Source organism: Leptinotarsa decemlineata, unplaced genomic scaffold (genome assembly GCF_025532065.1).
Source record: "Leptinotarsa decemlineata unplaced genomic scaffold, Ldec_3_MD MMD2_tig00001064_RagTag_RagTag, whole genome shotgun sequence".
NCBI lineage: Eukaryota > Metazoa > Arthropoda > Insecta > Coleoptera > Chrysomelidae > Leptinotarsa > Leptinotarsa decemlineata.
Window position 1 is genome coordinate 5,943,684 of NW_027412558.1, and position 15,071 is coordinate 5,958,754.

At 33.4% G+C, this 15,071-nt stretch overlaps 1 protein-coding gene across 3 annotated transcripts in view; it reads right to left on the bottom strand.

Annotated features, from left to right (window-relative positions):
- LOC111505835 (protein peste) overlaps nt 1-14,046 on the bottom strand; it is a 52,272-nt gene extending 38,226 nt beyond the window's left edge. The window contains exon 1 of one of the 3 annotated variants that reach the window (XM_023160740.2): nt 13,908-14,046. In XM_023160740.2, the coding sequence (XP_023016508.2) occupies nt 13,908-13,942 (35 nt within the window). In that variant the 5' untranslated portion in view covers nt 13,943-14,046. The other 2 variants (XM_023160723.2, XM_023160732.2) reach the window with 2 other exon arrangements.
- Nucleotides 14,047-15,071: the final 1,025 nt, after the last annotated feature.

Consider the following 15,071-nt stretch of genomic DNA (forward strand, 5'->3'; position numbering starts at 1 on the left):
TTAAGTAAGCAAGAGGTTTTGAATCTTACTATCACGTTCCAAAAATGTAATCTATTTCGTGATTATATATTGAATATACACTACATTGAGTTCACTATAAATAATTCAAAATGAAATATATAATTATTCATTTGAAGTCGAATGTACCAACTCCTACTCAGTTCATGGTATTCTTCTGATTCAAATGGGAAATGTTTTCACTCAATTTTTCATAGTGAAACTCTTAAGTTAACAGTATTGGTTGATTTCAGTCGTACGAATAACCACAAGAAACAAGATGGGAAAAGGATTCCCTTCTAAAAATCGGTCATTTCAATCAAAAAGTTGCAAATGCAGTACTCACATTTTTTTTATGTCTCACATCTTGATGAGCGTAGAAATTTCTACTAATCTGTTCTCTCAAATTAACTCGTAACTCCGATAGTGAAAAAGGGTGCAAAATCATTTTCAATACCCTGTATAGGAAGATTAGGTACGTGACATTTCTTTAGATACTTTCACAGAATATATTTTAACATTTCAACGAGTTGCTTTGTTGGTTTGAAACTCGCAATTGAAACTAACATGTACCTAATAAATTGCATCATCTATAAAAAATATGTAACTACACTATTATGTAGAATGTAGGAAATAACCACGTGTAACTTTTTAGGGATTCCTCGATACATCAAAATCATGGTTCTACATGTTTACGTCGTAAATATCTAATTGCGCACATTAAAAAATCCGCCTTCCTGTTTTATAGACACAATTGGCAATTACTTTTCAACCTGTTGGTTATGAATATAGTACCAGTCGATTAGAAAAGAAGGAATGGATGGAATTTGATATATCGCTACCCAGGCTGACCTACTCGCTTGCCAGAATCCTAAAACAGAAGGTTGAACAAGCTTATCTTTGGGTGTCACGCTCAAGTTCACAAAATGGGTGGGCATACTTGGAAACTGACTGTAAATCAAATTATCTAAAAGAACAATTCGTTCAGGAATTGGGCAAACTCGGATATGCGGTCGGTCACCTCGTTCACGGCAGATGGGGCGTTGACAAACATGTTGTTTGTCTTTCGCTTCTGCCTAGTTCGAGGAATGATACTCTGGAAGGAATTCGATTTTCAATCATGGGAAATCACCGACTTCGTGTCGATGATAGATACTACCTTGCACTGATAGTAATAATAGCTTTATTTTTCTGGAGTTTCCTTTGAGATCCATTACAAAAGGTTTTCTGTAGAGTTGGGAACATGTATTCGAATGATTACTTCCACCAATGATTATTATTATTGAAAAAACATGTGCTCCGCGAACAAAACTTGCCTTGTTTTTCTTCACCGATAATTGATTTCTATTTTTGAAGTGAAGACGACATAATCACCATCATTCAGGGCCGAATTTGAGAATCTGAAGGTCCCAAGGCAACGAAAGAGTCGATACCCCTAATTATTAATTATTTTTATTGATTTTTTCACCAATATTATTTCTCTTAAACTCATGGGTACAAATTACACATTGAAAATAGTACTGCCACTAAAATGTTCGATCAAATCATAAGTTGATAGTAAATAGAAACTTGCAATCAGGGTTTTCTGATAAATCGATAACAATATTATGCAAATATCCTTAGGAAAAATGTTACGGAGGAAAAACGTGAGAGTTGCTGCCCCATCAGAATTTGAATAATTCTTCATCTTTACTGCGGGGGCTCCGGAGCGGTAGCCCCGCCTGCTCTCTATCAAATCCGGCCTTGTATGTATTTATAAAAATATCAGCAAAATTTGTGAGTGATACAAATGAAGTTTTGAGCTGGTTAGTGGAAAAATCGATTTTTCAAACAGATTTGAAAAAGGAATAATATTCGTATAATCAGCTGCTCTCTTGATCTGTGATCAAAAATATCTTTCAACTCCAACTTAGCTTTCTATCGCTTGAAAAACAATGGTGGTCAAGCTTTTCAACGCGCTGTTATTAGCTTCATTTGTATGTTTGTTTGTAACCGAATCCTTTGGACTCGATTTTGACTAACTTAAAACGGACAGATGTATTTCGAACACTTATCAAGAATCGGTGACAATACAATAAAATCATAAGTTCATCTCATTATGCTGATCGGAATCGCCAGGATTAAATAATTCCTTCACACAGTCTGTATGTGACAGTAAATGAGATAACCACACTTCTGCGCATGCGTATATATTCCATATTGAAACAAAGGGGCTTGAAATAGCAAGCTAAAAAGTGGAAAACAAATGATAGTTTACAAAACTGAAACAAGCTTCAATAGCAATACAAACTTAAAATAATTTGAAACCAATGGGCTTGTTTCATGATTTTTCGTTTATAGTTCACTTGATAGAAATTTTAAATTGAAAAACAGTGCACTTTGTTTCATCTCTCTAAATACCGTAGTTTTCCCGTAATCAATTATTAAACATCGAATGTGACAGGGTGGTGACGTCACGACCCTATTATAGCTTCTTGTTCGATTGACCAATAGAAATAATCAACATTGCCAAATCGTAAAAGTTACGGAGCCTATTACAACACAACAAAGTTTTTGTTTCGGGGTTGAAATTAGATGATTTTAATGTATTTCCACGTGTTAAAACCGAAAGTGACCATAAAAATTATATATTAGGTCTTGTTTTCAAGATATAGTATCATTATATTATATATATGTATATTGAGTTTTCAACAAATGAAATATTTCATCACCAACAGTTGGTACACATGTTTGTTTACATAACACCCCTCTCATCAGCTGTTTTTAAGTAGGCTCTTAAGTAGCTCTTAAGGCTCAGAAACGTAAAATGACACCTATCGTTAAGACAGCCTATGAACATTATTTTGGTGTGAAAGTTGGGGACCAAGATAAATCATGGGCTCCTCATATATGTTGTAATTCTTGTTTCGTCAGAGAGTGGCTGAAAAATAAAAACCGGGCAATGGCTTTTGCAGTACCTATGGTTTGGCGTGGGCCTACCAATCATACAGACGACTGTTATTTCTGCTTAACTCCTCCCATTAAGCAAGATTTATCTATGAAGAAAAGAGGAACGGTTAAATAACCTAATCTCCATCTGCTCTTCGGCCTGTACCACACTCAGACAATTTGCCAGTCCCTTCTCCACCCCAAAACTATGAAATTTTAGAGGAAGGTGATGAAAACTGTTTAGAAGGAGCAACCCATCCTTCTACATCCTATGACCCTGATTTTGAGGTAAGCGATAGGTCTAGTGATCCGCACAGAATTAGTCAAGCAGAGTTGAGTGACCTTATAAGAGATGTTCGCTTGTCTAAGGAAAAGGCTGAGCTGTTAGGGTCAAGACTACAACAGTGGAATCTTCTAAAACATGATGTGAAAATATCTCAGTACAGACAGCGTCAAAAAGATTTGCTTCCTTTTTTTGAGAAAAAAGAAAACCTCGTAGTTTGTTCTGATGTTAATGGTTTGATGGACTGCTTGAATTTGGATCACACTCCATCTGAATGGAGACTGTTTATAGACTCTTCAAAACTAAGCTTAAAAGCTGTACTTCTGCATAATGGAAATCAGCTACCCGCTATTCCTATAGGTCATGCAGTTCACATGAAGGAAACGTATATAAATATGAAAACACTTCTCCAATCAATCAAATATGAACAACACAAGTGGCACATCTGTGTAGATCTGAAAGTCATTGCTATACTCCTAGGAATGCAATTAGGGTTCACCAAGTACTGTTGTTTTTTGTGTCTGTGGGACAGTCGGGATAGAAAATCTCACTATAAAAAAATGAACTGGCCTACACGAGACCTAAACCCTAATGAGAAAAATGTAGTTTACGAGCCTCTTGTAGATCCTAAGGATGTTCTCCTTCCCCCATTACATATTAAGTTGGGACTAATGAAAAACTTTGTGAAGGCCATGGACCAGGAAGGACAAGCTTTTAAGTACTTGAGAGCAAAGTTTCCCAGGTTGAGTGATGCTAAAGTCAAGGAAGGCATCTTTATTGGGCCTCAAATCCGTGAAATCGTAAATGATCCTGCTTTTGACATGATTTTAAAAGGAAATGAAAAAAGAGCCTGGGAAGCCTTTAAGGGGGTTGTACATGGGTTTTTAGGTAACAAAAGAGATGATAACTTCACAACATTGGTTAAAGAGTTTCTTCAAGCTTACCACCAACTTGGATGCAACATGTCCTTAAAAATTCATTTTCTTCACTCTCATCTTAATTTCTTTCCACAAAACTGTGGAGCTGTGAGTGACGAACATGGAGAAAGATTCCATCAAGACATTGCCTTAATGGAACAGAGATATCAGGGCCGTTGGAATGAAGCAATGCTTGCAGACTACTGCTGGTCTGTGTGTAGGGATGCTCCAGAAGTGTTTTATAAAAGACAAGCTAAACGACAGCGATCATACAATGAATCGGATGGACTTAATTGAAATTTGGTGGTACAAACTTCTTTTATTTGTCAAAACACTAAGAATAATGTTTTTTTTATTATTTTGTACTTAAAATATTCTAAAAGAAACATAACAATATTGTTTTATGTACTTTCGTTTTTATCACCCCAAAATTAGTAGAAATTGACTAATTTAGTGTAGGAAACATTCAAAAAATATTTTTTGTTGTGTTGTGAATTATCAATTCAGTTATGGAATAAAATGTACACGATGAATCATGTTTGGAAATAAGTTCTATGAGGTAAAGTATAGACAGAATTGATTGTACCCGAACTGATCTAACAAAAGCTTCTGAGGGAATACCATTAGTCATATGATGAAATTTAATGAAGTGAGATGTATCATACTTTTATTCACAGTATTAACTCCAGATAATACTTTCTGTGGAGAATACTTGAAGTTTAAATAAAAAAATGTGTCATTAAATTCAATATTTTTGTCTCCCTTTCATTTATAGTCACTTTTTAAATGATTTCTATAAAGTCTTGAAAGAGTAGAAGGATTGTAGTTCTTTCTTTTCAATACTTTCACCAATTTTTTTTCTCTTCATTTTATCCTTTGGGAACCTAAACTCATTATATGAAATAACTCATCTTTAAACCAATGCGCTTTCTGTTTTCTTGTGCCTTTACGCACAATTGAAATCAGCACAAGAATGCACCATATTAATATTCAAATATGTCTTTAAACACTTTTAAAACATAAACAAACTAAACTCGATGAAAAAAACAAATTGTTCCTACGCGAGCTGTCAGCTAAGAAAAAGTTGAAACTCAATGTTGCAAAAATAAGCAGAATGGATCCGAATAAACCAATAAATTGTGATATGGGTACTCCATTTTCCTGAGAAAATGAAAGATCAATGGAAATTTTCTGTAATTATTCATTCATTTTTTTTAATGAAGCCAGCAAACAAATAAATATACAATGATAACATCGCTCGAATCCACGAATTAATTATAAAAATGGACAATAATATTTGCCTTGTTAACTGATATGGTACAAGTACAAATAAGAAATTCAACGTTACTGGTATATAAGCCGTATCAGCCATATCAGCGCCTTCTGTAGTGAATGCGACAATGTGCTCTTTCTAATGTCAACGATTTCCACAAATTTCGTATTTTTGTTAAAATAATTTCAAAATGAATGTTGAGCACAAACTACTTACTCTATGGTTTGTGTTGTTGGTTCTAGTTTTGTTAAAGCTGACTTCCGACAACTTACCAAGAGTCGATTTTGAAATGATCGATGAATTTTACTTGAAAAATTTGCAGTTGGTACCGAAATGAAGAATGAAAAATTGAAACGGTAGGTGGTATATTTAGTAGGTCCCTTTAATTTATATGACATTCATTTCAGATTTTGTCTTATCGAAGGATGGAAAGTTTTGATTTAATTTTCATTTTATCTCGGCCAAGGATCAGTATGGTGACTGAAAAGAGAAGCAAAAATATGTACAGTGAAATGTTGAATTAATTCAGAACATATCAATCCAAAAATAATCTGAAAAAATATTTTTCGAAATGTAAACTAATGACACGGAATATGCAGCAAAATAGGCACCCGCCGAGACCTACCTTTTACAAAGAAAACGTTCTTTAATTAGGTAATTGTAACAGTTGTATTCGCGAGTTGACAACAATAACAACAAAAATGGTGTCTGTCAAATTGGGTCATCGGATCTGTGATTGGATATTGAAAACCAATACACTTGGCAGCTTCGCTCTAGACACGATCAATTTCATTGGTCAACAGACACGCGGCCAATTTAAATTCTTGCTTTTCGAATTATTCTTTTTTCTGCAAATATTAAGAGATTTTGGGACCGATTAGGCTTGATAAGTATAATATACCCCTAACTCGATCAGTCTATAAGCAAACCAGTATCATTTTCCATAGCATGAAACAAACCTATTGAGATTGTGTTCAACATCGATAATTAGTCGATAATTAATTAGTTTTTGATTTATTTCGTTAATTTCTTTTTTTTATTTGTTCTATTCTTATTCCATTGTTTTGTGATATGTACAGTCCATCGTCAACGTATCTGAACCATTATCCTTTTTCATCATGTGTTTTTATTATTGTTAAGATTAAAATAAACAATAATGAAAAAGAAGAAGACCAAGACCAAAACGGGATATACAGTATAAATGCTCGGACTGCAAAAAATTCTATATCGGCCAAACCAAGAAAAAACTGCTCCAAAGGTACAATGATCACAAAATGGCATACATAAATCCAATAGTATATAAATCAAACCTCGCAACACACGCCATACAAAACAAACATAATTTCCCCCACCAGAGAACATAAAACTCATAAAACAAGGCAACAAGGGAAACCGCATGGACATTTGGGAAAATTTGAACATCCATAAATTCAACAGTCATAAATCACTTATCGAGGAACAAGTACAAATCAAAACACAACAAGACCTCACATTCAATATAATAAACAAAACCATACACATTCCTATAGAAGATCTAACACAAAGAAGAGTACCTGATGCAGTACAAATACAGGCAAATTTACCTAAAGTACCTGAAATGCCTGAGTTGAGACGCTCTGACCGTATAAAGAGGCAGACGATAGGATGACAAGTTCAGTTTGAGGAGTGCCTAGAAGATGACAGTACTACCAACTATCGAAAGCACTCGCAGATAATTAATAGAAGATATAAAGCTTCAAATCTTTTTTGTAAAATTTAATAATGAAATATAATGACAAAAAAACTAAATTCCAAAACATATAAAATTCGGTGTAATCGTAACCATGTCCCTAGGAACTTTCTGAGATATTTTTATTTTGCCGAAATCCAGTCAAGTTTGTTGTATGGCATAATGCTATGGGGAGCAATGCCGGAAGCACAAGGTTTTTCTTATAACAAATACGAGCAGTAAGAGCTATAATGAAAACGTCAAAGAGACTCTCCTGAACACCGCTATTTGCAGAGTTGAATATCCTGTCATTGGTCTGCTTATATCTACTGGAGGTGGTATGTTATATCTACAGAACCAGAAATACACTTCCGAATCATAATGATGTACACCCATATCAAACTAGAGTAGCAGCAATATCTATCCCAGACTTGACAATCTGTGTCAAAGGTGTCAAAGAGACCAATTTCCATGGGTATATAGGCTTACAATAAGTTGCCAGTAAATATTAGGAATGAGATCACACTATCCAGATTTCGAAGCGCCATGAAAAAAATATTAACAAATTAATTTATTTTACGACCTCAATATAAAAAAATTGTGAATTAGTGTATCTCAGAAGTCGAAACTTGTGCGAGCTAAGGATTAAAGAGGTCTTACCTTTTAACGTGTGTTTCCTAATACGGGTTGGACGATAGCAAGTGAAGATCGATCGTTCAGACAAGGGCTTGAACCACCGACCAACACGGCAGTCAATTCGAGTGAGTGAACAAAGCACCCACGCCGAACCGCTTGGCTACCGACCGAGTGTATGTTTTTATATATTTGTGATTGTGCAAATTGATTGTAAAACTATATGTTTCTTTTTTAGGATAAGAACTTCTTTATTGTTCATTGTTATTGACATGTTCTATACCCAATTGAGTCTTTGAATGGAATATATGATTCATTGATTGAGTTCATTTATCCCCACTCTTATCCGCTAACCCCATTCCTGCATCCTTATAGATTTTGCAGTACTTTAACAACCTTAACGATCATATTCACAGTTCAAAATCGCATTTTTGCCACAATTTTTATGACATCAAAAGCTCAATTATTTCGTAAAAATTCTAACCCACAATATTCATGAATAGAAGGGGGCGACTTGTTTTGACACATGTTTTTATGCTAGCTATAAAAATATGTTATGATGATCATTATGCTGGTCTTGGAAAGTTCTGAAAACCCTGAAATTTTAGTAAGGCATCCATCCTATACCATCAATCATATACCACCCATAACTAAAATAAACAGCATTTATTTATTTTAGTTATATCCGAACAAATTTTTCGAGCTCTAACAATGCTCCCATTGTTTAAAATAGAAACTACTTCAAAACATCATTTGTAATGCTTTCATTTACCGAAAGCCATAGTTCGAATTCAGCTATTGTGATAAAAATCGACCCCAGTTTGGATTATTCAAAATCATCACCATTATGCTGGGATCACTGGAAATATGAAAGAAAGACTCACCTGTTAGTAACTGCATCAATGTCAAGATAATATGACATACGAACATTTCATGAAATAGAACGGCCTGTTTCCAAAAAGAACTACATGATATTATTTGAAACGTTAAACTACAAATTATAAATACATAATTTCATTCCCCACGAGTATAATATAACTAAAGTGTGTTATCATTTATCGCATTCTGACCTTTGATGATACGAGGCACAACTGAAGTTCCATGTTGGACTGTCACTTAACATAACAAGAATTTAAACTTTAACCGATTAAATTTTTGTTCAGAATTGCTAATAGGCTTTGTGATCACGCTGATTCAGACGATGTTTATGAACTTTATCGCCATTTCTCATTGTATGAGATGAAAAGTCGCTACTATATCTTATCTTACACGGATGGGAGATTAGGGTTTCTGTTTTGAACAGGGAATATCTGAACATATAAATAAGTTTGTTGTGTGAACGTCTTATGAGTATAGTCGAAGTAACCGGTGTAGTGCATAGTTAAAGCTGTCGGCGAGCTCAAAGGCCAAAAAAAATACAACAGAGAAATAAAGCCGCTGCCAACTAGTCCACGTGGACTGAGGAATATTATGCAATTCGTATTAGATAATTTTTACCAACAGAGTTTCATGATTGGCTGAAGTCATGTTACGGTGACGAATAGAATGCGAACTGTCGTGTTGTCAATGTTTAGTTGAGGAACTGATCGCGATTTGAGTGTTGAAATTCGATATTGCTGCAGTTATAATTACCTAAAATTTTTGTTATCTGTTTAAAATGTGGCGACCTTGGACAAGTACTAATAGTAATAGCGAGTGTGATAAACACGCAGAATTTTTCCTGTAGGTATAGTGATTCCAATAGCGATGGTGAACAATGCGAAAAAGAGATACCAGTGAATAAGATTCGGATGCTTCTGAATATTGAAACACAGATAGTATGTTTCAACGTATATAAGAATCTACATCTCATGTTTGGTTTCGATGGAAACAAACTATTACAAGCAACATCAGACTAGACAGAAATTCCTTTCTCAACTGTAGGTACGAAAAATAATCAAGACGCGATGTGATACGGGATTACCAAAACCTTTAGATGTTGATCTAATAAAATCATTTGAAAAAACAATATACGACTGTTTCAAAAGCAATGAGATACCTACAACTGAAATCATAAGGAAGAAATTGAATAGTTTCGGCCATAACGTTAGCTACTGTGACAAACCTTTTATAAAGAAACTAGGATTTAGATTTAAAATAATAAACAACCGTCAAGCAGTTATGGAAAGCAGAAGAATAGTGGAATTGCGTGACAAATACTAAGAACAAATAACTAAATGTAGACAAGAACAACGGCAAATTTTCTATTTAAGTAATCATTGTGCATTACGGAGGAAGTAAAGGATGGGTTCTGAATTCTTTGAAATTATGTGAAAAAAACTTGAGGACTGCAATAATGGCAATCATAAGAACATGGAAACTAATATTTTCGAGGAATGGTTTGATAACACATCGATTCCAAATTTGGATGCGAATAGTGTAATAGTTCTTGACAACACTTCCTATCATTCGTGACAGCTCATCAAAGAACCGAATGAAAATTCAAGGAAATATGAAATAGAAAAGTTTTTAATGGGTATCAATTTGTATTTACCAATACCAATAACCAGCTACTTGAAGTTTTACAGACAAAATCATTTAGAAAGTGTATGCCCTTGAGAGTATTGCTGAAAAGTATGGACACACCATACCGAGACTTCCCCCCTATTTTTGAAATAGGGGGGAGTCTCGAAAAAAAAAAGCGGCGCTCTCCCTTATTTAAAAAGTTACGGCCCTTCAAAGTTCAGAAAAGGGCAACTTTTCAGCCTTCTTTTTCACTAAAGAAACTATTTAAAAACACAAGAATTTATTCACTAGGTCACCTTTATACCTTATTCCTCCTTCTTTAACACTTTTCACTTCAATAATCAACATTTTTCTTATAAAAAACTTAATTTAAAAACGAATGCTTCTCCTGGTGACAGTATTCTATTTTTAGGTTAGTTACTAGTGACATTTCAGAAAATAACGGTTGGTATTTGCCGTCGCCTACTATTTCAAATTTGTAATACACCACCAAAAACCAATTTACGATCTAAAGAATGAAGATAAAAAACATTTGAATTACTTCAGGAATATGGACTGCATCAGTCGGACCAACCGTATCATTAACCTTAAAAACGTAAAATACAGTGATATGTAACCAAAAAGCAGCTCCGTACATTTTTTAACATTTTTATAAGAAAAATGTTGATTATTGAAGTGAAAAGTGTTAAAGAAGGAAGAATAAGGTGTAAAGGTGACCTAGTGAATAGATGCTTGTGTTTTTAAATAGTTCATTCAGTGTAAAAGAAGGCTGAAAAGTTGCCCTTTTCTGAACTTTGAAGGGCCGTAACTTTTTAAATAAGGGAGAGCGCCGCTATTTTCTTTCGGATTCGTTATCTACGCATCAAAATACGTAAGTACAGTCAAAAATTTTTTCAAAATCGCCGGGTGTCCACATAACGAAAATTTACCGAAGACCGACAGAAAAGGATTAAAAAAGTAATTTCAGTTGAAAAAAACTATATAGAGATTGGACACTTCCATACTGATGATGGAAATAAATTCATTATTGATTTAAATGACGACAGTGATAGTGAAACAGAGAATATGAGAGAAGAATTATCAGAAGCTTTCGAAAAAATTTAGTGAAGTGTTTTTGAAACGATCAATTGTTTATATATGTGAGTGAGTAGTATTCAGAAGTATTTTCAATTATGTCCGGGTCGAACTGCAGCAGCAAATGGAAGAGACTCTTTGAAGTTTGTCCAAGCTTTTGGAAATTTAATGAATTGTTTCCATCATCAGGATTGAACTTTTTTGAGAATGTTCCATACGATGGTTATGTAAAATATTGGACACAAAGTGTTGGACGAACATATATATATATATATATATATATATATATATATATATATATATATATATATATATATATATACAAATATGAAAGTTATTGAGTGTCTTGATATAGAAACAGAAGTTAATATCGGACATAGCTCTCATGAAAGTGGCAAACCATAGACACGTGTTTCGGGCTTTGGCCCATCATCAGTATGGTGCAGCCAAGTGTAAGGATGGGCAACACTTGGTTACCAAAAGAAAGAAATAAAAATGCACGGAGCCACCAACAGGAGCCAACCAACAACACGAGATCTATCAACTGAAACCACAAATGTGCGGTTGGCTCCTGTTGGTGGCTCCGTGCATTTGTATTTCTATCTTTTGGTAACCAAGTGTTGCCCATCCTTACACTTGGCTGCACCATACTGATGATGGGCCAAAATCCCGAAACACGTGTCTATGGTTTGTCACTTTCATGAGTGCTATGTCCGATATTAACTTCTGTTTCTATATCAAGACACTCAATAACTTTCATATTTGTATAATTTCCTGGACCCGGATATCACGCAGGTAGCTATAGCTGCCTCCGTGGTGATTTTGATAGTTTTCTTGTGAACACGAGATCTATCAACTGAAACCACAAATGTGCGGTTGGCTCCTGTTGGTGGCTCCGTGCATTTGTATTTCTATCTTTTGGTAACCAAGTGTTGCCCATCCTTACACTTGGCTGCACCATACTGATGATGGGCCAAAAGCCCGAAACACGTGTCTATGGTTTGCCACTTTCATGAGTGCTATGTCCGATATTAACTTCTGCTTCTATATATATATATATATATATATATATATATATATATATATATATATATATATATATATATATAAATATATATATATATATATATATACATATACATATATATATATATATATATATATATATATAAATAGATAAGTACTCTTTGATCATTCCCATATTGATTTCAATTTAAGAGCCACCGGTATACAGCTGTTTCAGCCTATTGGGCATCGTCAGTACCGGGCAGGCGGTCCTCGATTGAAGACAAAATGAGAAAAAACCAAGAAAGTACTTGATAAAAATAGCTGCGTAAACGCAAGCGAAACATAAGTGGAACCACCTATTGGTGTGACACCCAAGTCAACTTGCCAAGTTTTTATGTCAGTGTTGGTGGTTTGACCAATCAACCGACAACTGCGGTAGCAGAAATTTGGGAAGCTAACCTGAAATGCCATCGGAAAACGAATCCACATGTTTCTAGAAATGATATGAAATCTAGAAAGGTTAATGCAGTCAAGCTGCTGGAAAATAATTCCATGAAAATCAAAAAATAAATAGATAAGTACTCTTTGATCATTCCCATATTGATTTCAATTTAAGAGCCACCGGTATACAGCTGTTTCAGCCTATTGGGCATCGTCAGTACCGGGCAGGCGGTCCTCGATTGAAGACAAAATGAGAAAAAACCAAGAAAGTACTTGATAAAAATAGCTGCGTAAACGCAAGCGAAACATAAGTGGAACCACCTATTGGTGTGACACCCAAGTCCAGCAGCTTGACTGCATTAACCTTTCTAGATTTCATATATATATATATATATATATATATATATATATATATATATATATATACATATATATATATATATATATATATATATATATATATATATATATATATATATATATATATATACATATATATATAATATATATATATATATATATATATATATATATATATATATATATATATATATAAGTAGTATAGTAAGAGTTGAGCAGGGTCAAAAAACTTATGAACGCGTAACAGCATACCTAGATAATGACAAATGAGATTTTGTCGAAACGTCGGTGAAATTAGAGATACTATCACATACACGGATCAAAAACCCGGAAAAACCAGTTTAGCATATTCCTATCCGTGAAAACTTCATATATATATATATATATATATATATATATATATATATATATATATATATGTGTATATACAGTGTCACCGATAAAGTCCGCATCATATATTTATTTGGATGATGCATCTAATTTTCCTTTATTTTCAGTATTTCGATATTAAATTTCACAAAAAGGATTTGAAGCTTTCTATCTTCTATTAATTATCTGCGAGCGCTTTCGACAGTTGGTAGTACTGTCATCTTCTAGGCACTCCTGCCATATATATATATATATATATATATATATATACTAGTTACTAGTACTAGTTATTGTGATCCTTATATAAAAAAAATGATAATAAAGTAACGTAATTAGTTAGCTCCCTAACTGTATTATTACAGGAGAACTGTTGGAAGGTAGGTTGCTCTATATCGTTTACTTGAACTATACCTGGAAATCAACTCGGTATACATTTTTTTCTCCATCTTGAAGTGTCTGAGAAGCGTTATTTTCCAAATGTACTTGTAACACTGACAACTAGACAACTAGGTTCAACGTGAATACACAAAAACTATACTGGTTTTCTTAGCCGAATAGCAAACATGTACAGCAAGAAATAATCTACAATTTCGAATTTTCTGACCATTTAAAGTTTATTGCTCGGTGAGCTATTATCCAAGGCTAAACAGTCTCTAAAAATTTAGAATGAATCAATTTCATGACATTTCCACTGGCTCCCTGAAACTGATAGGTAGGTAAAGTACCTGATTGAAAGCACGTTCCTTTTTACTTATCAGGATACAAACGCAAGATGTGAAAAGTTGTATTGTGATCATTTAGTTTTGCTACACACAAAACGAAACGGGTTGATACCTCGGGTTACCTTTCACGAACTAATCTTACATTGAAATATTCCTAATATGAACCTAATATGATTGATAACGCTCGCCTTCAGCTAATTTTGATATTGTAACAAATTTAATGGACAAATGAAATGAGTAAAAAAAAATTATGTTGAATAGATTTATTGATAAAAAATAATGATAGAGCTAATGTATTAACTGAAAAATAATTCGGAACGTCCTAGGTAGCACTCATCACACCACTCACCTCAGCAATCTACGGTGTCAATCAGATAGAAAAATATTAAAGTCGTTGGACGTTGCGTATCTAACCTGAGTAAATATGTGAATATTACGTCCAACGATTTCATTATTTTTCATCAGATCTTTTTCTTTTCAATAAAATCGCTTAACATATATTTTTTAAATTATTTCATTTTCAAGTTTTCAGTTCTGAATTTTGTTACTCAATTCTTTTCATTCTGATTAGTTCATTTATTAATGTAATATAATATAATATAATATAATATAATATAATATAATATAATATAATATAATATAATATAATATAATATAATATAATATAATATAATATAATATAATATAATATAATATAATATAATATAATATAATATAATATAATATAATATAATATAATATAATATAATATAATATAATATAATATAATATAATATAATATAGCAAATGGTTCACGCCCAGATATTTCATACTCAGTTAACTACTTAAGCAGATATTTTAACAATAACATAAA